This window comes from Poecilia formosa, unplaced genomic scaffold (assembly GCF_000485575.1).
Source record: "Poecilia formosa unplaced genomic scaffold, Poecilia_formosa-5.1.2 Scaffold456, whole genome shotgun sequence".
Taxonomy (NCBI): Eukaryota; Metazoa; Chordata; class Actinopteri; order Cyprinodontiformes; family Poeciliidae; genus Poecilia; species Poecilia formosa.
Genome location: NW_006800395.1, coordinates 1 through 22,843, shown reverse-complemented (window position 1 = coordinate 22,843; position 22,843 = coordinate 1). Strand labels below are relative to the sequence as shown.

Here is a 22,843-nt window from a genome sequence, read left to right as displayed (position 1 = left end):
ATTTAAAAGTAAAATTAAATTAAATTAAATTCTACCATTGGTATTCCAAATAATAAATGCGCTGCTTTGTGTTGGTCTATCACACTTTTGCAAGGCACCACATATGAGAAACGCCTACGGTCAGGACCTGCTTGGAAATTTTGCAAGTGAAAATAGTAACAGCAAGAGCTGTAAAACATTTTCTTAATTGGCCTGTCTTAATTTCATAAGTTTCCATTTCAGAAGCAAAATAAATAAGCGATCAGAGGCAACTAGAAAAGCACATTTTATTTATTCAAAAGTACTGAAAAATGCTTAAGAAGTTCACACAAACGTTCAGCCGTACATAAAAACCCAAGTTAATCACATTGTTGCATAGTTTCAAGTTGGCAAGTCAGTAGTACGTTTCATCAAACCACTAGAAACCTCATGTGAAAATAGGAAGCTCTAACTTACATCTTGACTACTTTTATTAGTGGCTAGAGTAAAGATTAAATGTTAAACTAAACAATCTCTATAAATTAGACTGTTATTTTCCCATCGGGATTTATTAATTGATGTTATCAAAACATACAAATTAACATTGTCATCATTATCATTATATGATAAAAAACACCAAACCCCATCATATTTGTTCATAGCTACTGTAAATGCAAATATTTCTATGCATATGTGGCATTAAGACAGCATTAGAAGACGAAACAGCGTGCATGGATGTGCTGCAGTCTAATTCACAAAACAGTAGTTCGTTAGTCACACACAGTCTCACTTGTCAGGCTCTGTGACATTTGTCTCCATCTTTCCTGTTGTACCCTCATAATTCAACCAAAGTGGAGCATTTTCTTTTCTTCATAGTTAAATTGATTATTGAGACTGATGGTCATAAAAATGCTAAAATCTCATATGTAACTCAAAATATTTGTTGAAAACTTTATAATAGCTCTATAATGACTTGGAGTGAATTGCTCCAGCTGGTCGATGTAGTTTGCTAGAGTCATGTAACCAAATTTTCTCCATTAGGAGAACAATGTAGGAATGTACTTAATTGTTGTCAAGTTAAGTGCAAATTTACAAATGGTCCATATAAAATGTAGCATGGACAGTGGCTCCATTTGGTACTAAAAAGGAAAAATAAAATAAAATAAAATAAAATAAAGAAGTGAGGGACAAAAAGAGTAGACTTCAAGTTGTTGGTTTGATGGTTTGTTTAGTATCATAATAACTTGACATTAAAAGTTTCTATTCTGGTCCCATAACTGTGCTAACATCATCGGTGCTACCTGTACTCTCTGCCACCTGCTTTTAAGTTTAAACCGTGTTATCAAACTATGGATTCATTCAAGTCAGCCTGCCTAAAACTTACAGTCTTTTCTTTACATCTTCCATAACCTATCAGTTTTCTGCATTGAATATGGCTGTTCACAGCTGAACACCAACCACGTTTACAGTGTTGCATTATTTTTGTCTCCCACACTTACTGGAAAGTATTTTCAAATCCTAAATTGGCCTTTTATTGCTGGAGTGAAACACCAGGGGCGATGACGGTAAATGAGAGAGGCATTGGTAGAATGATCCAGTGTGCGGTTCCTATCCAGTGTAGTAGTTTGTGGGGACGAAGGGCATCTTGCTGACGATGGCTGGGACTGTTTTCTTTCTGATTTCAACCTGGACGGCAGCTCCGTTCTTGGCAAATGCTGCGTCCACGTAACCCATGGCGACGTTCTTTTTCAGACAGGGAGAGGGACAGCCGCTGGTCACTTCCCCTATAAAGAACGAGAAAGGAGTCAGTGAAAATAAATAAACTATGTGATGACACTAGTTTAATAAACCCTCCTGCAACAGACTCATGAAAAACAACGTTCAGACATTGATTTCCAGATAATGGGTTCTTGCTCATTTATTTGGAAAGTAGCAAGTATTTGAATTCATCTATGGCTAACAAATTGCCTTACAATTAAAAAAATGTGACGTAATGCAAGACTTTTTAAACTAAATGGTACATTTTGTGAAGAGTTACGGTTTAGGAAAATGCGAGGGTTTTGCTGACCCCTAGTGGTCAAATTATTTAAGCCCGTTTCAAACAAACAGAAAGGTGATTCAGATATTTCAACGCTTAATTTAACAAATAAATAGTTCTATTTATCTAACAGTGATGTGCAGTTGCACTACTTTCTTATATGATTCTCTCCACATGATTCTACTCTCAATTTCAAATTCAGATAAGGCCTCGGCTCCTTGTGGATCCCTCACCTATGACCTGTCCATCAGGGCTGAGGATGGGAGTGTGCTGTCTCACTGGGGGACCGGTGGACAGCAGTCCAACTCTTTTCCTGGCTGTCTTGGCTTTGATTTGCGGCACAATGATGTCAGCGCCAGGGAAATCCTTCGTCTGACGCCTGCGCTTCCCTGCGAGTGAGACAGAAAACCAACAGAACCCTTTTAAAATGTTTAATTAAGCAGGTTTCCAATAGGATAGGCCTCATCAAATATTAGAAAATATCCAAAAAGGATAGACAGGAGAGAGCATTACTAGCTGCCTTGCCCAAGCTGAAGTGAAAAATGCACCGACTCAACACACTTATGAGTGTCTGTGCTCAACTATGCATGTATTCAATAGCTACATGTCGACTGTTACCAGAAATAAAACCTGACCTATCGTCCAAACAAGACTGGCTTCCACAGGCGTGGTGGTCTCATCTATGTCGTTGCCGTAGAGACAAAGTCCCGCCTCCAGACGAAGACTGTCTCTGGCTCCCAGACCGGCCAGCTTCACCTCATTGTTGCTAAGCAGCTTCTCTGCCAGCTCAACCACTCTGGAACGAGGAACAGAAATCTGGGAGACACAGACAGACACACAGAATAACTTTAACGCCGACATCCTACATGTTAAGGTTTCTGTTGCAGGAATAAAACCCAAAAGACTACCGACATCTACCAACCCTGAAGGAGCTATGGAGATCCACAGCTCAGGTGGGAGACTTTACGGGACAACTAGGACTTGGCCATTCTGTAGAGCTGATCTTTTTGGGAGAATGGGACAGGAAGTTTGAAAAAGTAAGGGAAAAAAAAGCTTTTTGTAGTTTGCCACAAGAGACCCAAACATGCAAGAAAGTGCTCTGGTCACAAAAGACCACAAATGTTTAGGTCTTCATGGAAACTACATGTAGCACTTCATTTTAAACAACTCATCTCCATGTTGGTGTGGCATCATGCTGTGTGGATGCAAAACTTTGGGAATTTTCTAATGTATAAACTGTTTCTTCAAAAACCAAAGATGCATCCAGCCAAGTCGCTGAGCTGCTAAATGTTTGTGGTACTTACCATGAAGTCAACATGAAAGCAGAAAGCTTGGTTAATTAAGATTTTAAATCTCTCGAGTTGAAATGGAGAGATTTCATTTGGTCAACCCTGGTTTAGGTCGAAGTGTACTTCAGTACTAGAATGGTCCAAAGATTTATCACTATGGATACAACCTTTGACCTTTTGACACATTTTTTTTTTAACATTCAGTCAGAATAGTCTGGGGAAGGTCTGAGAAAAGAAGCCCAACGTTGGACAGAAATGAACAACCAGACCCCGATCCTAAGTTTTAGCGTCGCACTGGAGATGCTCACCTCCACCCCGTCCTCTCCGGTGTATCCGCAGCGGGTCACCCTGCAGTCAGGAACACTGAACACCGTGACCAGGGTGGAGGTCATGAAGGTCAGCTTACTGAGGTCTCCTTTCAGCCCAGCCTGAAGCACCTGAGCCGTGGTGGGACCTGAAGACACACAAAGACTTGGAAATTTAAGCGCAGAGCGAGCTTTAGCTTGTCTTAGAACTAAAAGTAAAGCAACGTATATGAAACAAATTTAGGAATGAAATAACAAAGGATACTTTATGAAGGGAGAGCAAATTAAAGACAGAATGGGTGCTCGACCTTGAAGTGCAATCAGGGCTTCATCAATGAACTCCAGGTCCACATCAAACCCAGCAGCTTTGTACTCTGCCAGTCTGGCCTAAGAATTAAAACACACACACACACACACGCACACACGCACACACACACACACATCCATCAGTCATTTCCCAGGTGATTCCAGGCCAGTCAGCCTCCACAGATTCCTTCACCTTCATATGAGCCGAGTCTTTGTCAGCGCAGCCGGCGTTGGAGACCACGTAGAGGTAACCCTGATTGGTCTTTGTCACAATGAGGTCATCAATGATTCCTCCTTTCTCGTTGGTGAAGAGGGACAACGTACCCTGAGAGGAGAGAAGAAAAAGGAGAGGGAGGAGAGGGTGAAGAGTTAAAAGAGAAACTCAAGAATTAGGATATGAATAGATCTGCTTCTCTGTAAAAACAACGATAAACGTGGAGCTTACAGATATATTTCTTTATGCGTTCAGGATTATCGATGTCCCGATACAGAGAGAGATGAAAGCCAAACTGGAATTCTACTGTATATTATTAGGAAATGTAGTTTAACAAAATTAAAGCTATCTCGTAGATTTATTAAAGACTTTGGCAAGCTATATAAAGGGTCTTTTCACGACTATGTAGTCAAAAAAAGAAGATGGACTGTATTTTGAAAGTTTTTAGAACTTATTTCTGCATTGTTCTCGTGTATTTGGAAGTAGAAAGACATTTGCAAAGCAGTTAAAGCTCTGTTATGGCAGTTCAGCTACAGATCATCTTGTTGGAATCACACACAGATTTGCAAGGTGAGAACTGGTAACAGCGAATCCTTCTTCTACCTGGTTGTCCTTCAGCTCTGCGATATCTGCAACCACCAGGGACTCCATGAACTTTATCCGGTCTTTTCCGTGGATTTTGGTCTGACTCAAGAAACGAGAGGAAAATCAGAATACAGTGGTCAAATGTACTAAAAGAATGCATTTCTATAAAGGCTAATCTCCGTTTGTCTTGTCCCAATTTCAAACCGGTGAGCAAAGCCAAACGTGGGGCACTTCAGCTTTAGCGTGCCTCACCTGGAGCATGTGGCTGACATCAAAGATGGAGCAGTGCTCCCTGGTGTGCATGTGTGAGGCGATGTGACTGTCTTTGTACTGGACAGGCATGCTCCAGCCAGCAAACTCCACCATCTTTCCACCATTGTTCCTGTGAAAGTCAAAGAGGGGGGTTTTCTTCAGGGCAGCCTGGCGGGAAGAGGGGAGGAAAAAGAAAAAAAAAACTGAGTCAGAGGAGCTAACAGAAACACAGCAACTACATGTTGTTGTTTTTTTTTGTTGTTTGTGTTTTTATCTGTGACTTTTGAAACCAACACACTGCATTGGACTTCATTTAGGGGTGCTGGAGTAGAAGGGGTTGAAAACAAAATGCAAGAAATGTATTTATTTATTTATTTTGCAACTACAAACCATATCCAAATCTACATGGAGAAAATTGTTTTGCAAGGAAGTAGAAACAGAATGAAAGTGAAATTTTGCCTGATACGCAAAACGACTGAGATAATATGTAATCAAGCAAAAATCCTGACACATAGCTCTGTCACAATCCCAACTTCAGCTTTTTTTTTTTTTTTTTGACGACCTTTAGACTGGCTGGTGAAGGGAGCGGGGACTTATCAGCCTGCTCTGATAACAACGGAGAAGCAGTCACTCGTGGTTCCAATAAAATCATTTCGTGCAGCTCGGTGAAGTGAAGCAGACAGAGCGTCTGCTGGGACTCATGTACATCATGTCTGCATGGGCAGGCAGCTGATGTGGAGCACAATTCTGTTATTACTGAAACACCAAGCCACGCAGACGCAGCCAGGTTTACACTGAGGGAATCCGAAACATGACTGCACTAACAGGGTGAACTGAAGTGCAAACACACTCCTCAGGCTCCGTCACCGGAAGGCATTTCTGATTTAGTAAAAGGTGATCAGATTTGGTCAGATTATTTGTGTGGATTAGGACATTGAGGGCTGAGTGTGGGTTGAAGGGTTCATGTGCATTTGAGCAGGATACAACCCTTGGTTCAAAGTGCCTGGGCTGACACTGAACTGTCACTCGCCATTCATCAAGCACATGATGCACTTGAAATAGTTGGAATCTTTCAAACAATTTTGACTTGCAGATTGGGGGGGGGACTAAAAAGATGACAAACAAAACATACATTTGAAAAACACTTCCACCAAATGGTTTCAAGCACTGTAATGACAAATGTCATTTTCTGCATGTTAAACCACGATGTAACGGTCTGCTCAAAGCAGTCATAATCCTCCAGAAAGGCAACAAAAAAGAAATCAATCTGCAGCTTCCCACATACCTCTGCACTGAAATCCCGTCTCTCCTGCGGTGTCTTCCCCGCACATCCAGCACCCGTGACCCGCAGCACACACTCCCTGGAAGCCCGCAGCCCGAGCCCCGAGCCCGCGGCCGTAACCCGAGCCCACATCCTGCAGCCTGATCCCGGCTCAAGTGTTTAACTTGGACCCGCTCGATGCTCCAGCCGCGTTAGCACTTCCGCTTTGCTTCCAAACTGTTTGAACTCAACAACGTGGGATTCCTGCTTTCCTTGGAAAAAAAAAAACACATGGAGCGTAGGTAACGATGAAGGAAGAAGCAAAGACTTGTGGGAAACGTAGTTAATAAGTTCACTGGAGATCAGCGTTTTTAAAGCGGGATTAGGATGTTTTGGTCATGTCCCGGCCTCAGAGTGAGCAACAAATTACTTTCTGATCACATTAGCGTGACAGATCATAGTACCATGGCAACAGGGGGAAACAGGAACTTTTTCACACTGCAACTACATAGATTTTAAGTGATGAACAAATACTTAAATTGTAATTTTAAGGTTGAACAAAATTAATGTTCTTTTATTAACAATAAATAAATAAATAAATAACAGAAGCTATGTGTTTTGTTTTGTAAACAAAAACACAAAACTCTGTCAGATTGGATGGAGATCACCAGTTTATTGCCACACAGATTCTCAATTTTAAACATTGACTTTCTCTTGATGATGATTGGATGGATATTTGTACAACATTAAAATTTTCCAAGGGTTTCAAAAACCCTAAAAAAAGCTACTATTCAGCAAAATATTCCAGACATTTTTACTATACCTATAACGTTTAACTGTAACTATGTCACCAGCTTCACAAAGAGATGCAGTTGTTTTCAGAGGAGCACATGCAGAAACAACAGGAAAAGAACAATTTCACAGACTCTGTCTGCACTGATCTGTTTGTTAAAGCTTTAGATCTGCTTCCTTCAGTCAAAGTCTCTGATATTTTTTCTGTGTCAGTGTTTGTGTGTGTTGATCCCATCATGCCTTTCACCCCGGTCACTGAGTCATCCTTTTGGCCAGAGGAACTAATAATAATCTCATGTCTCTGGTGCTATTTTGGACAGTGAAGGCCTGCAAAGCCAAGCATGTGCATGTTGGGAGGGGGGCGCATTAAGGCAGAGAAAACAAACTTCCTCTGCTGCTCATATCTCTTTCCTTGCGTCTCCTATAGTGCGGCTGTGGTGGGTTAAATCTGAAAATTCAGACTCAAGCCCAGTTTGGCCTCTGTTTGTTCTGGAGCGTCCTGAAACTTTGTTGAGACCTTAGGAAATTTGTACCTGGAATCAACAAGTTTTTTTTTTTTTCTTTGTGAAGGAACAAAGTGGACCAAATGTATCTGGATTAACCTGGCTTCGGTCGACAGCGCTCCTGGAATGTGGATTTTCACTCAAAAATACATTTTGATGTTAATGCTCAGACGCATGTTTTGGCAGTTTGCTGTCAGTATGTGAGAGGCGAACCAGAAGACTAGAAGACCACAATACGGCAAACAGGATTTTCTTTACGAGTGTCACAAGGTAAGAGGGATTGTCAGACAGGTGGCTAACTATTGCATCAGACTAATTCGCAGAGTAGGCGTTTATCGATTTATTCCGTCAGTCATTTATGAGCCATGAGCACATTCTGTGCTTTAACCCCTGATTCAAATTCCAGCAGCATCATGTTTGATAAGCAGCTCTAATAATAGGTCTCATACCTAAGATATTCATGCATGTTTTTGTTGTTAAACAGACCGAAATGATCTGTTCTCTTCTTTGAGATATGAATAGATTCTAACTGGCCTGTTTTTTTTTTGTTTTTTTTTTTGTTTTTATCTTAGCATCAAGATCAGAATCTATTTCACATATTTCCACATTACCAAGAAGAAAATGTTATTGTCTTTCTGTGATGTGATGTGATGTGATGTGCATAAACCAAAATAAAACGACTTAGTGCAACACCATGAAACAGAAGGTATGGAAATCCATTCACCAAATTAGTCTGTATGAATCTAGCTATTCTGTGAATGTGTTGGAGGTTTCTGTTAGGAAACGCCGCAGATCAAACAGCATCATGAAGATCAAGGAACACATCAGACAGGTCAGGGAGAAAGCTGTGGAAAAGTTTAAATCAGGCGTCGGGATTAAAATGATATTCCAAGCTTTGAACATTTCGCAGAGTTTCTGTTCAGTTCATAATCTGCAAAGTGGAAAGGATATGACACGACTGCAAACCAGCCAAAAGACATGGCTGTCCGACTAAGCTAACAAGTTGGACACGGAAAGCATTAATCAGAGAAACAGACAAGAGGCCCGCGGTCACTCAGGAGGGAGAATCTGTTGACACGAACCTGGCCTTTTGCAGAAGACTGGCAATAATGGGGAATCCTAGAAACTGGAGATAGCAAGAGACTTGAGAACGGGGATAGGTTTTCACCTTCCTGCAGAAAAACAACCCGCAGCATGCAGCCGGAGCCGCAATTGGGTGGTTCAAATCAAGGTGTGTTTATTTGTTAGAACAGCCCAGTGAAAGTCTTAATCTAAATCCAATTCATAACTATCTACTTTGGAGCATCAGGGTATAATGTGTCGAATACACAGAAAATCTCTTCAGTTTTATTTGCAAGATGTCTTCCTACTTCTCCATAGTAAGGCACTTCATGTTTGTCATTAAATATCACTAAAGTCACATCTGCCCCCACATTTTCCCTCAGCTCAGGGAGACATGTCGAGGCCTCCGTCGTCCCAGACCACCCCTCAGTTCTACAGGGTGAGCGAGAGAGACCTCACTGAGATCGAGCTGCATTCCGTCGACTCCATCAACGACCTCCACCGAACGCACCCCGAGCACAGCCACAAAGGTGCTCACAGTCTCAGCGCACACACACACACACACACACACATGCACACACACGCATTCGACCACCCGACTTACTTTTCACCCCGTGTCCTTTTCAGGGATGAGGCCTCCTCGCCCTGCGTACACACCGTCCCCAAACGGGAATCTGTACACACACGACGGGACAGCGGTCAGTCAGAGAGGGCGCCCGCTGGGCAGCAAATGGCAGAGACGTCTTCAGGACATTTTGACGGCGAGTTCATCGAGGGCCTACGCCGCAGGCTGCGCCATCGTCACCCTGCTTCTGCTCACAGCGTTTCTCATCTTCGTTTTAGGTAATACGTCTGTTTTTATTCGAATTTCCCAAAGATTCTGTTGTTCTTGACCCTTAGGCCCAAAATGTCTGCTTCAGTTTTTACAGTTTTCTCAAATAAGTTAAAGGGAAACAAAAAATGTTTCTCAAAAATCTCTCTTTTTCAGGAATTTAAAAAAATTGAAAAAGCATAGTAATCCCAACATTTCTTGAACAGGAAAAGTTTAATCTGACTTGAGAAAAATCAGATTTTGTGTATTTTTACACAGTGTATGTAAAAACGACTAAATCGGCTTTAAAATGGGCATCACCTACATAGGCGTATTATCAATCCTATTTATGAAATATTTTCAGCCCATTTCTATCCTTAGGGCCCCCATATACCAAATAAAATGTAATGACTTCTTAAAAATAAATAATAAATACAATATCTGCATCTGTGCCTCCTCCAGTCCAGCAGGGCGGTGCCATCAGGACGCTGACTGAGGCTGTGAGGGAAAAGGAGGCTGCAGCCGACAAGCTGGAGCTGCTGATCCAGGAGCTGCAGGAACTGAGGCGAAACATGACGGCCATGAGACGGGGGACATGAGGAGGACACGAACGGAGTCCTCAGCGCTGTGCTGGTGTACTCACACAAGATTGTTTTATAGATGGTGTCAAATACTTTTACAATGTGAAATATGAAACTTTGTTTCATGTTGGTTTTGGTCTTTTGTCTCCAAACACTACCTGTGCTTTGAGTTGAAATGTAACAATGACATTACTTGTCTTTTCATGTATATTAAAATTGCAGAAATGAAGCAAAAAAACAAAAACAAAACAAAACAAAAAAAGAAAAAAACAATATTTAATAAATGTGGTCAATTGCTCAGAAAAAAAAAGATTTGCTCATTTTGACAAAAAGTAGATAAAGAGGAAAACTGTGTCTCTTTATTAACCAAAATTTATGAAATTCTATTTTGTCTTATTTAGTTTCCTTAAATAGAAATAAAAGTTGTGAAGGAGCAGAGTAATCCCAATAGACGTTCAGGCTCATTCGAACGGGGTTTAACAGCAGCTAATAATTCTGCCAAAAACACAGAGCTGATAATACTGACATCAGATCCTAAATTAGAATAGGCAGTTTGTTATTCATAATGCTTCTCAATTTTAATAGCTAACATGCTGTTTTTATACTTTTTTACATAATATAATCATATTAGTCCTAACTTCAGCTTTGGAGATTAAAGCCTTTGAGGATTCTGGAACCAAAATATATCCTACATTAACCAACAAAAACCCAGGGCCTTCATTATAAAAATGCTCTTATCAGCCAAACTAGTTTTCTCAGTGTGTTACCAACAACATTCTTATGTACACATTATGTCACAAACTGGAATTATCTCAGAAACTACTAATATATTAGCTAAGATATATTTTGTTGTTAGCTAATATGCTAACAGTTTATGTACAATTCTGAGATAAGTTGCAAAATAAGCTAAAATAACAGTGGAAGGTTATTTTTGTACTTTAATTAAACAAGACAGTCACCATTATCTACTAAGCTGAAGGAAGCCGATATCTATCCACCTATCCATTTTCTGTACTGTCTTGTTCTTAGTGGGGTCGGGGGGAGTGGGGGGTGCTGGTGCCTATTTCCAGCGAATGTTTCGGGCGAGAGGCGGGGAACACCCTGGACAAGTCGCCAGTCTGATGCAGGGAAGCTGATATGCATCCATTAATTTGAAAATACTATTTGATACCCTGACAGTAGCTAATAGGTAATCTTCAGCTAAATAGCAAACATATGCTAAAATGCTAACATTATGTTGTTGCTAACGCCAATAAAAGTAGATGTTGAAAACAAGAAAATGCTGCATTTTATAAAAAACTCAAGCAGTTTTTCCAATATTGTAGCTAGTGTTGCCTGTCACATGGCAACTACAGCAGGGAGGGGTTATTGGTAGAATTTATGTTCTTGGTTAATCATTTAGGTTAGCTACTTAGCTTTCAGTGATTAGTCTGATCTTGTTACTGTCGTTTATGTGTTAATTATTTGTTAAAATCTGTTAGACGATAAGTGAGGGAGGTAGTTGTCATGACAAAGTGTGAATGTTTAAATATAGGAACTAAAATACCATCTGCTGCCTTGTTCATGACAACAGTTGAACTATGGCATGTCGAAATAGCTTTACAAATTATGTTAAAAAAAAAACTTAGTAAAGTCACCTATAGCTTTTTTTTATTTTATTATTATTATTATTATTCAAAACCCTGCTATGCAGCTTCCTGACTGAAGGACACTCATCAACTCTTGTCCTGCCCTCTCCCAACCATCTTCCTCTGGCACCAGGTTCCAGTCCAGCCTGAGTAGCACCGACACCTAAAATGCTGCTGAAAGTATTTGCTGCTGCCAGAGTCCGTGTCCTTGTGAGAGACAGAGACGGGCGCGGATGATAGACTGCGACCGGAGTTGGGGCGTCGCCTAGCGCAGCGGCCATGACTGTAGCAGAGCTGGAGGCTGCATCGCGACGCGCCGGCCCTCAGGGTCTGAATGAAGGGGCCCAGGACAGTGTGGATGTAGTCTCTGAGGAGGACGCACTGTTTCTGGTAGGCGGGAGAAGACAACATGGTTACACGCACCGGCTCTGAAATGTATATATTTCATTATATATAATGAAATATATACACACATGCATCATGATTTTGGTCAGTCACGCACTTTTGATTTGGCGAACTTCATCTCTCCCCACAGCACAACTCCAGCTGCGCCGAGCGACACGCTCTCTCCAATTGTATGCTCCAAGTCCGTCTGCAAGCCCAGACATTCTGCTATGCTTACAAGCTTAATTTCAACGTTTTATATTGACGTGAACGAGCAGCTACCTCGTTGAGAAAGTTGAGAGTATGTGTGAATGCCAGTCGAGCGTACGGAAGGACGGGTATGGCCTGGTTGTTACTGTTGCCATGACGCCACGTTAATGCCACTCTCAAAGCCTCCAGCAGTCTGTGTCTGAGTGGAGGAAACGGATCAGTTTATGTCTTTGGTTTCAAACAAAAGGTTGTGGTAAAACAGAACGTAAACGTGTGTGTTCGTACCGGATCATCAGAGCAGCATCTGTGGACCCTGCCAGCCGCTGCGGCAGGTAGATGCTGGGATAGAGAGCCGTGGACTGAGCCCACAGCCAGGACAGCCGGTCATTCTTCTGCTTCGTCCCCGAGTGGCAACGTCCTGTGTAGGTTTTATCTGATCTCACACATGAAGTAAAACACACTGATGTCAGTTTTTATAATTGGTTAAATGATCAGAGTTACATTTTGAAGTTGAAGCTTAAGTAGAAACAATTTGCAGCGTTTTGCAAAGTTGTTCATAGCCCTGATATATTTTCACATTTTGTGTATTTTAATGTGATTTGTGATGTGGACGGAAAATAGTTGGCAGTTTTCTATATTTTCTGCCAATTAAAATCTGAAAAGTGTGTCATGCATTTTTATTTGCCCCCTCCCCCCTTCATTCCGATACCTACGTGAGCTTTGAAGAGACTGCAACATACAACACCTCAAATGTGAAAAACTAACAAGAAGGCAACCATGAGCTGTGTCTTCACACATCTGGGCTTCATAGAGGAGTAGCGAGAAGAAAGTCAATAAAAATGAGATAAGTCCTGTGTGCAGTTTCTTTTCTCAAATCCACGTAGCAAACACATGGAAGAAAATGCTGTAATAAAATTAACTAATTTAACATTTTGACCTACATACAAAATGCTCTGTGAGCAGGGGGGAAAAAAAGAAATTGCATATTACTCTGAACACACTGTTCCTGCTGGATAACAGCATTATCTGAATCTTAATTAATATGAGCTATGACCACATTTAATTTCCCTTTGGGCTCAATAACGTATTCTTGAATTGAGTTTTATTCTATGGGGATGCTTCCTGCAAAAAGCTGGAGTGATCCACAACTCCACTAGACAGAGCAGTAGCTGTTTCCCATAGAAGAAATGTAAATATTCAGTAGTGGTAGAGATATGTCTCTGAAAAGGTTTAGGAACTTTGAATATTTTTCGGCACATATCTGACTAAACATGCCTTTTTTCATTTAAAAAATGCATTTTAAGCCATTTTTAAACATGCATATGTACAAAAATGAACCCCACCCAGTAGGTAACAACAATCCAGTTTTTGTTTGCTTCACCTCTCTTTCTCTTGTTCTTATTATAGCAGGAGGGGAAACCGTAAAAGCCCCAGAATCCTCCGGGCCGGCGCCTGACCACCAGCCTCAGCGTCTCCTCCATAAACATCCGAGCGCTCTCCTCAAACTCCTGCTGAGCCAACAGCTTCACGTCCTGCTCGGACAGATCCAGTCTCTCCTGTCTCACCAGCTGCTTGGACAACCTGCGGTACTCCATCTTGGATCCGAAGTTGTTCTCCCACAGCGGCAGCCACTCTTCCCAGTCGATGACTCCGACTCCGGAGAAGCCGGGACGCAGCAGGACGTCCAGCTGCACCTCTACGAGGGAGAGGTGAGAGGCCAGGTCGCCAAGCTGCGGGATTCCTCCGTTCACCTCCCTGCCGTCGTGGGAGATGTAGGGGTAGTTCCCCAGGCGGTTCCGATAGAAGATGGTCATATTCTGGAAAAATGAAATAAATAAATAAAAAGTTTGTACCAAGCTCTGTAGGTCTTGTTTACAGGGTTTGTACACTTTTCCCATTGTAAAATTTAAGCACTTTTCAAGTATTTCCAAGGTAAGTTTTCTAACTTTTCCAGTACCACACTCTGGAGTTAAAAACAATACAAATCAGCTAAAGGAGACAGTTTCAATTCACTATTATATATCATTTATTTTACTGTTATTAATAATGTCTTGTGATAGGATAACAGGGAAAAGTAAACTAAAACTTTAAATCCAGCCAAATTACGTTGAGGTAAATGCTCAAATTAAATGCTTAGGCACAATATAGAAAGAAAGTTACAAACATATATATCTTGAAAAATGTTCTCACTAAGTTTTTTTTGGCTTTTAGCCAATCAAAATAATTTGGTAATTCGAACTTACTTAAAAGATGAGAAGTTTGGTCTGATTTAACTTCAAACTGTGAAAAAAAATGTCTCTTTCAACTGTAAATTTTCCAAATTTAGGCTTTCAATGAAGTGTTAGATTGCACTTTATTACAAAACTGTGCAGTTTGAATATGCAGCACTTTCAAGCATTTTGTACAGAAATTATGAGCTTTCCAAACCTTGAAGATACAAAATTGAAATTCAAGGATTTCAAGCACCCATAAAAACCCTAAAGTTAACAGTCAGCTGTCCTTCTCTATAGTTTGCTTCCAGTTGCCATGGTTTCCAGTCCTGATCAGAAGGTCTTGAACCTTTTTTCTGTCATTTTTTAAAGAAAACTGTTAACATAAAAATCATGCAGAACTATCGACTAAAACCAAACATCCCTGGCACTTTGGAGATAGAATATGTATAGTTAGTTTAGAAGGTAATTATGCGAGAGACTATTATCTCTTTAGCCTATCTAAATCATTTCACCTGTCCCTGGAAACGCTGCCTTTGATTCTCCACGATCCCAAAGTCCTGCAGGTCCAGATGGACGTTGTGGCGCTTCTGACAGTTAGCTGTGGGCATGTTCCACACGACGACGAAGGGCCGGTTCCGCAGGTCCGGACCCGCAGCAGCCGCATTAGGGTGGCTGAGGTTCTCCGACAGCGAGGCGCGGGGCAACAACGTGATGAGGAGGATGAGAAAGCGAAGGTGAGACAGCACCATGGCTGCTCAGCAGTCAGCGAGTCCTTCCTGCTCAGAGACACAGAACAACCTGCATTATTTAAAATCCCTCCACAGAGACAGAATGTGTTTTTTTTTAATTCTTTGCCTGTTTTAAATGTTATTTTTATTTGCATGATTTTATTAAGGATCTTTTTATTTACTCCACGTGTTTTAAATTTATGTAGTTTTTACTTTTTTCTCCATATTCTTTAGCTGTTTACTAAAGATTTAAAAGTGGCTTCATATACATATATTTTAAAGCATCGAAGCCTTATTAAGTCATAGATTGTCAGACAGCTCAGCAAGGGAGGTTTGTAAACAGAACCTTAGCAACTCGTGATCACATGATCTGAACAGCTAAAACACAGGCTAGTTTTGATTATGAGTTACTAAAAAAAGAAAAGAAAATCAAACCTAAACATTAAAATGGAGACTTTATGATAGTCCATATCAACTGATGCAGTTAAATAAGGTTTTCACAGAGCAGCTCAGTAGCTGCTTTGATAAAAACAAACGCTAAAAGTTTCATTTATTGAGCAGTTTTTAGATAGAAAACACAAAATGAGATTCTAAAGCAAAAACAAGACATGAAAATTATGAGAAATGATCCCCATTTAGGTTTGAACGCTCCTCTCAATACTTTAATACTTCTGCATTAAAACATACAATAACAACCCTGACTGGGAATTGCTGTATCGCAATGCATGCACAATTTGTGAGCTACAGATATGGATAAAAGCAACATTAGAAATATGAGAAAAATTCAGCTTCAGACCTGAAATCATTTAATAAGAGCAACAAAACTCATATTGAGAAATAATTGGCTGAAGTCACAGTTGTTAGTACCCTATCAGTTACTTATTGAAGTGCTTTTAATTTAATTAGTTTTCTTCTAAAGGTAAAAGAAAGTGTCAAAGGAATAATTTATGATCTTTAATAGAAATATGGGAACACTGTAGATGTTTCTCTTAGCCCCTGGACACGATGGGTGCGTTCACAATGCAGCCTGAAGTGACCCAATTCCGATTTTTTTGCCGGGGCCGTTCACACTGCCAGTAAATGAGACCTGTATGCGTTCTGCAGTGTGAACGCGCAAACGACCTGAAAGTGTCCCGCATGCGCAGTAGAGGGCGCAATAGCGTCAGCGTTCTAAGTGTTCTGCCAACTGCCATAAAAAGAAGTGCTCAGGTTTGCGGAAGTAAACATGGAGGCTAACGGTGGAGCTTAGCTTACATATTTGAAGTTGTTGTCCCACCGGAGCAGCATATTAACAACTTAATCCTCATATAATCCGTCATGGTTGTTGTTTTTCTTCCCGCTTGCGCATGTCAGGACACAGAATAGTGAGATTTGTTGAGTGACGTTCAGTTCGGATGAATGCGATCTGGACGTTAGGTTGGATACGTGTCGGATATGGGTCACATTCGAAAAAGAAACTGACCTGTGGTGTTCACACTACCATGAAAAGATTGGATACAGGTCGCATTACGTCAAAAAGAAAAAAAAAATCGGAATTGGGTCACTTCAGGGTGCAGTGTGAACGCACCCAAAGCTACATAACGGTATCCATAACAACAGTCAGATGCCGTTTACATGACAACAAGCTGTCTGGAAGGAAATCCAGCTCTGTGCTTTGGTGAGAAGAAACTAGAGTTGAGATTTTTGGCAACTAAAAGAAACACAGAATGAATGTGTTGTAAAACCCAGCATAACTACTGTGAAGTAAGTTAAAGGATCCAAAGGTTCTGGAATCTTGTTAATGTCCATCACTTCTCAGAACCGTTTATTTATAAATCCAGTGCTCTCTTCCAGAAAACTATCTATAAGACAGCCTTTGGTTCTTTCAGTCGGATAGCAATACAAAAACACGACGTGATTAGATTAGCAGACACCAAATCAAGCTTCTTCCACCTCAAACTCCTGGACTAAACCCATAGAAAACCTGTGGAACGAGCTGAAGGGACGAGAGCTTCAGAGAGAAGCCAAGGACAAAGTGGACAAAGAATAGAGAAAGATCTACATCTTCCAATGCTTGGATCTGTTTTCTTCACAAAAAGGACACTGCATAAAATGTTGACAGCATTGGTATCATTAGAGATTACACATTTATTTCTTTAAAAATGGTTTATTAAGTTTCCCAAAGGTTGGATTTTTTTTTTTTTGCACAAATCAGTTTGAAATCATGATATAGTGACAAAACAATTAATTTAAGCAAAGGGTCTTTAACGTAATTCTTCCAGAAATGCTATTAGATGTGGAGGGCTTTGTTTCTACCCTCCTGCTCCATCTGACAAGATTTTGTCTCTTTATTGGTGTTTTGTCCGTCTTTATGGTTCTTCTGCAACTGGTTCCGGACCTTGAAGGTTAGCTTGTGCAAGAAGTGCATTGATCTTTGATTGTTTGGTTTCCTAATGCCGTCTCTGAGGTTAAAGACAGTTTTGCCTGAGTGTGTCTCAGTGTGTCTTATTTTAGAAGTGTCTGGGAGTGTATATGTGCACTCCCAGACATGTCCAACTGTTCATCAAATGTCCTTGTGCATCCAAAAGATGGGAACTCCTCTGGCATCTCTGTAGGGGGTTTCCGTCAAAGTCTGAATTACAGGGTCTCCTGAAAACTGGGGCGGTGGAGGAGAAGGAGGAGGCACTGAAGAGGAAAGAGAAGTAGGAGGAGGTGGTGGAGGTACGGAAGGAAGAGGACAAGGTGGTGGAGGAGGTGGTGGAGGTATGGAGGAAAGAGGACGAGGTGGTGGAGAGAGACTAAGAGGATTTTGTAAATTAGAAGGTGAAGGTAACCCATCAACACAACTACGTTCTAAGTCTTCCATTCTTGTTGGCGTTTGTTTCGATGGGTTTGCTTCTGCGTTTGGAGCTCTGGAAAGTCTCATGAGCATCCCCGTAGGGAGGAGCGCCATCACAGCACCCTTGCTCTGCACCGGCGTGGACAGGACGTAGCCGAGATGGGCGTAGAAGTGCTGCTTATCATGGGTGGTCAGGCACAGACGCTTGAAGCCTCTGCGTTTAGCGTACAGCTCCGTCTCCTCCATCAGAACCCGACCGTAGCCCTTCCCCCGCTCCTGTTTGGACACCACCACTGACTCTACAAACAGGCTGCTGCCATGACCTACGACCCGGGTGAGCCGGGCGTGGCCGAGGAGCCTCTCCTCTGTCCCTCTGGGGCCCTGAAGGAGAACCAGGCAGACGGGGAACTCCGAGCAGGACTTCTGGAGGGAATGGACCCGGGCTGCCTGGCTCCTCCGCCACTCGGAGTTGACCAGGTCCGCGCAGGGTACCAGCAGGTCCGGACGCCCGTGGATCGGAACCACATGGATCCTCCCTGCTTCCTCAGCATCGTCATGTTTGCTTTTCTGAACGTCTCCATCCAGCAACGAGACTTTTTCGCCGTAGTGTGAATTTGGGAGGTTCTGCGGCTCAACATCCCACTGGTTTCCTCTCCCTGAGGACGTTAGCGCTTTAGACCTGTGACGATCAGGGTTCAAGTCAGTCTGAGCTCTGAAACTGATTGTTAAAATGTTACACAAGGCTTGGATGTACAGTTTCTCAATTTTCCAGTGAAGCAAAAATAACACAAGTCTAACTTATGCAACAGGTAGTTGCATAAGGTAGACATTTAATTCTAATCAGTTTTCTATTCTTTGGACAGCAGCTTTAGAAATGTAATCATTTAATCAGCTGGCAGCTTTTAAGACCTTTATCTGTTGGAGACAGGAGAAGAAAATTACATTTTCTATCTTCTTAATGTCTATGCTTCTTATTTTAACCTTCATGCTCTGTTTCTCTCACAAACTTCAATAGCTGGAAGGAATTTTAATTCTTTTCAATTTAGTGACGCAGATTAAAATTTCAGTTGCTGACACAGATGTATTATGCAAGTGTGTGTGTCATCTAGAGGTGCGGCTGTTACTTTTTGTAGGTGCGAGAGCAACTAGCTGCACAACATTGATGTATTTTTTTTTATATTTGTGTAAAGTGGTTTGTAAATAAATCACTTCACCTGTGTTCATTTAAAGAATGCCATAGAGAACTGTGTGTCAATGTAAATTTTCTCAATTTTATGAAGGCCATTACCTTCCAAATTCACAAATAACAATATATAATAATTATTCATTAATATTTTTAATGTTTATCCCATTAAACCCCAATATTAACAATACATATATTGGTTAAGGAAAAAGAAAAGGAAAAAAAAATCCTTGAAACATAAGCAAACTTGTAGATCTACATTTGGTCACAAACCAGCATGACATTAAGCAATAACACTGTTTTGTCCTGGCTGGAACATTTGAATATAGATTAGACAAAGTGGCAAATGAGCCCAAAAAATTTCACGGCAGCTTCGCTTAGCTGGAGATCGAGCAACATAAACTAATGTGTAAAATCATAGAAGGTCAACGCTGGTACGTCACTTACTTAACCTGTGTGTCATGCATAGAATGTCTGTTACAGGGAATATATATAAAAAAATTGTCTTTCAATTGTACTGGATTGCTTTTTCAGGAGTAACAAAATTAAAATTTCATATTGTTCTAGATTTACAGATGCAAAAACAGGCTTTGATCAGAATTTATTCCTGAACGCAGCTGAGATGTACAGATAGAACTGCATACGGAGAGGTTTTTTGTGTGGCTAAATATATTTAATGCCATAAATATAACACACAGCTCAGTATAGTGTAATTACAGCAGGACCCTAAAGACAGAGAGTAGCTGATTCGGCCATAAAAGCTGTAATTTTCTTCATATAATTTCAAATCTTCTGCTGTAGCACAGTGTCATCTTTGGCTGAAACCAAATGGACATGGTGTGGGAAAAAAAAGGAAAGTTGTTTAATGATCTATTTGATGGGTGGAGTGACCTGCACCACTCTGAAAAGGTGCGTTTAAACCCAGGTAAAAGAAGAAATGGAAAAACCGTCAGATTTCAAGTCACGTCACATGTACAGGCATGATCTTTGTACAAAAGACATAAATGCAATCGCTTTTATTGAGCATAATTCACGAGAATGCATTCTAGTTTGTTACAGCGCTAACACCCTGCAGCTAATAGGGAAGTGGTAGCTTTCTGACACGTCCCCACCAAGAAACATGTAAAGAACACTTAAAGCAGCTCAGTATACTGAATTCTTCCTTCTTCTTTCCACAGAAACACTGTATTAAATGCTGTATAATTTGGCCAAAATTGCATGTTAGTATAGTTAATATATGAAAAAGTCACAGAGAGATCTTTTCCAACGATGATCTACTTTTATCAAATTAGGTTAGTTACAGATCCAATAATTTTTCCTTGCAAACAACTACAGGGAAATGTCTTAAGCAGCGAGTCTCTATGAATGAGAGCTAATTTTAAGAGTAGAAAGAAGCAACAATTCCACACAGTTTAAATGTAACATTATTTAAAGGAAAAATTTGAACACAGAAAAAAAAAAGAACCAACAACTGAGTAACATTGACTCACCCTGAGAGAGCAGTTGAGGACTAATCGCTGCCTGTTCTACAAGTATTTAACTCGTCTCTGACCACACCGGACTACTTCACATTCTGCTTGTAAGAGGAAACTGGTTATTGGCTAATTGCCACATACTGCCAAAAAAAGAAGAAAAAGAAGCAGCAGCAGTAGATCTTCACTCAAGATAAATGCTGATGTCCCTTCTGAGACCAGAGAGAGAAAAACTTTTAATACTTGTGCAGAACTTTCGGTCTTCTTTTTCTTTCTTCTTGAAGATATCGTTGTTTTTCCTCAATTTAATTCACAATATAAGTTGTAATTAATATTTGTAATTAATATTTATTGAAACTTAGTCAAGATGACTTAAGTCCACCTTTAGGATTCTGAGCCTAAGTTGTCTGGATTGTATATGCTGACATTTTTTTGTCACAAAAGAGTTATACCTGAAAAATAATGTGTAGCCGAAGATTCCTGGTTGTTTGTCTCTTACAGTCAGAGCTGTACAGTAAACTTTTACAGTGCACAATAAAATAACCATACATTTACAATAAAATGAAAGTAATGTTTTTTTTGTTTTGTTTTTTTTTTTGTTTTTTTTTGTCAAAACAGTGGTTCATTTAGTGGCAGTTCTTGCAGGGTGGTCTCCCTGGACGAGCTCCTTTTTCAGAATCCCAAGATACTGGGTCTTCAACAACCTCATTGTCACAAGCAAGCTGATGGACAGACAGCTTTTCTTACAGTGGCCACTGCCTTATAATCGCATCAATCTACTTTGGTCATGTTTTCAGATTGTGAAAGAAAGCTGGAGTACCGAGAGAAAATGCACAGGGAGAATGTGTTAAGCAAAGACTCCAGGCCAGAATGATAAATAGACTAAATATTTTTTATATTTTTTCTCAGTATTATGATAAATTGGGGTAGGCAAAAAATTATATTAACACATTATAATTTAAATCAGTTCAAGTTAAGCAACATTTCAAAGTTGGGCTTTTATGTTCAAATGAAGATCTTAAGTATGCTGATCATTCCTTCCTTCATGTCCAGGTGGCGCTGTTGTGCTCATGTACAACATCATCGCTTTTGTAGCGACTTTTGTACAGCGAGATCATTTTGATATAACATTTGCCAACAATGGCATTGGATAAGGGATACAATCGAGAAAGACACAAGTTACATCAACAGTTGTGAGTTTTGGATTTATTTATCGTGGCTCTTAGCACATAATACACATCCGCATTGATACACTCACTGTAACTCCGATAACAGAGAGTAATTTATTACATTCGGGAAAAGATTTTAATATTGAACAGAGAATGGGCACTCCACTAAATNGCAGACTGTGATGTTGTTTATTAAGCGTTCTGAAAACTTCACTGACACGATGTAAACTCGGGGCATAACGAGTTAAAAACATGGTTTGAAAATAAAGCCACCGACATTCTTCATGCAAAGTGCCGAAATTGGTTCTCATCGACGTAGAGGCTTGACGAAAATTGCGTCCTTCGTACAGAGGAACCGGGCCGAATTATTTCGACAGAGCTCTGTGCGAAGTGTTGTCTGATTGGCTAGGAGTTTGTTGCAGCGCTAAATAACTTAACAAAAAATCCGACGGGTTTAATTCCTGGGTGTAAATTGTAACATCGCCGTCCACGGAGATGGTTGTCTGCATAAACGTGTGGCGGCAGCTCCGTGGCCGTTACGTAAAAACAAAACAGAGGAGGCCTGAAAGAAGGGGAAACCACGCGGATAGCAGCGTGACGAATACCGCAGCGGGAGGCGTGTCCCCATGGTGGTCTACGTCGTTGTACGAAAGGTGAGTGTTGAATGAGAAGACGCTGAAAGCACATCAACTGGACGTGTTGAGTCCTGAAATCCATTGAGACAATGCTTTGCTTAAACGCAAAGAAACCTTCCTTTATCTTCACATGAACTTAATGCTATATTGATGTATCTGTTGTATTTCATATTGAACACTGAAAGAACACCCCACCAAAAGGTAGGGTATCAAAAAATTGAGATAAACTCTGGTTGTTCCTCTCCACGGAAATCTTTAGTAAAAGGCGAAAGATTTATACAATTTGAAGAGAAACAAGAGTGCATGACCCATATAAGCTGTAGACGCTCCATTTCTTTCGCCAACACACCCGTTTCACTTACGGTGCTATTTGACAAGGAACTCAAAAATTCAAAGACGCTTGCCTCCTATGGCAGGCCGTTTTAACATAAATTCTGTTTCACTAA

At 40.7% G+C, this 22,843-nt stretch overlaps 3 protein-coding genes across 4 annotated transcripts; all 3 read right to left on the bottom strand.

Annotated features, from left to right (window-relative positions):
• Positions 1 to 247: 247 nt before the first annotated feature.
• Positions 248 to 9,254, bottom strand: amt (aminomethyltransferase). 2 transcript variants are annotated; one of them, XM_007577810.2, is made up of 10 exons: positions 9,170 to 9,254; positions 6,233 to 6,480; positions 4,948 to 5,115; positions 4,714 to 4,794; positions 4,090 to 4,221; positions 3,899 to 3,977; positions 3,594 to 3,739; positions 2,632 to 2,812; positions 2,230 to 2,385; positions 251 to 1,742 (listed from the first exon to the last, which is right to left on the bottom strand). In XM_007577810.2, the coding sequence occupies exons 2-10, from the start codon at positions 6,359 to 6,361 to the stop codon at positions 1,567 to 1,569; spliced, it is 1,248 nt and encodes a 415-aa protein (XP_007577872.1). In that variant the 5' UTR covers positions 6,362 to 6,480; positions 9,170 to 9,254; the 3' UTR covers positions 251 to 1,566. The 2 variants fall into 2 exon arrangements, with proteins under 2 accessions (XP_016519405.1, XP_007577872.1); XM_016663919.1 differs by lacking the exon at positions 9,170 to 9,254 and having other exon boundaries at positions 248 to 1,742; positions 6,233 to 6,619.
• Positions 9,255 to 11,585: 2,331 nt separating this feature from the next.
• Positions 11,586 to 15,211, bottom strand: hyal3 (hyaluronidase 3). The gene is made up of 6 exons (XM_016663918.1): positions 14,905 to 15,211; positions 13,561 to 13,996; positions 12,465 to 12,612; positions 12,252 to 12,378; positions 12,088 to 12,177; positions 11,586 to 11,972 (listed from the first exon to the last, which is right to left on the bottom strand). The coding sequence occupies exons 1-6, from the start codon at positions 15,139 to 15,141 to the stop codon at positions 11,673 to 11,675; spliced, it is 1,338 nt and encodes a 445-aa protein (XP_016519404.1). The 5' UTR covers positions 15,142 to 15,211; the 3' UTR covers positions 11,586 to 11,672.
• A 2,396-nt stretch (positions 15,212 to 17,607) lies between these two features.
• Positions 17,608 to 18,617, bottom strand: naa80 (N-alpha-acetyltransferase 80, NatH catalytic subunit; the record flags this gene model as incomplete). The annotated part of the gene is made up of 1 exon (XM_007577821.2): positions 17,608 to 18,617. A coding segment is annotated over one exon (955 nt), but the record flags the coding sequence as incomplete, so codon positions are not given.
• Between the last annotated feature and the right edge of the window lie 4,226 nt (positions 18,618 to 22,843).

What these genes read in the sequence shown, in the direction of transcription:
- hyal3 (XM_016663918.1), bottom strand. Translation starts at nt 15,141, where the DNA reads ATGGTGCTGTCTCACCTTCGCTTTCTCATCCTCCTCATCACGTTGTTG. An exon ending in GGCAGCGTTTCCAGGGACAG is followed by an intron (nt 13,997 to 14,904) that starts GTGAAATGATTT and finishes TCATTTTTCCAG; the next exon opens with AATATGACCATCTTCTATCG. An exon ending in CTCTCAACTTTCTCAACGAG is followed by an intron (nt 12,178 to 12,251) that starts GTAGCTGCTCGT and finishes CTGGGCTTGCAG; the next exon opens with ACGGACTTGGAGCATACAAT.
- amt (XM_007577810.2), bottom strand. Translation starts at nt 6,361, where the DNA reads ATGTGGGCTCGGGTTACGGCCGCGGGCTCGGGGCTCGGGCTGCGGGCT. An exon ending in GACGGGATTTCAGTGCAGAG is followed by an intron (nt 5,116 to 6,232) that starts GTATGTGGGAAG and finishes TCTTCCCGCCAG; the next exon opens with GCTGCCCTGAAGAAAACCCC. An exon ending in AAGACTCGGCTCATATGAAG is followed by an intron (nt 3,978 to 4,089) that starts GTGAAGGAATCT and finishes TTTAATTCTTAG; the next exon opens with GCCAGACTGGCAGAGTACAA.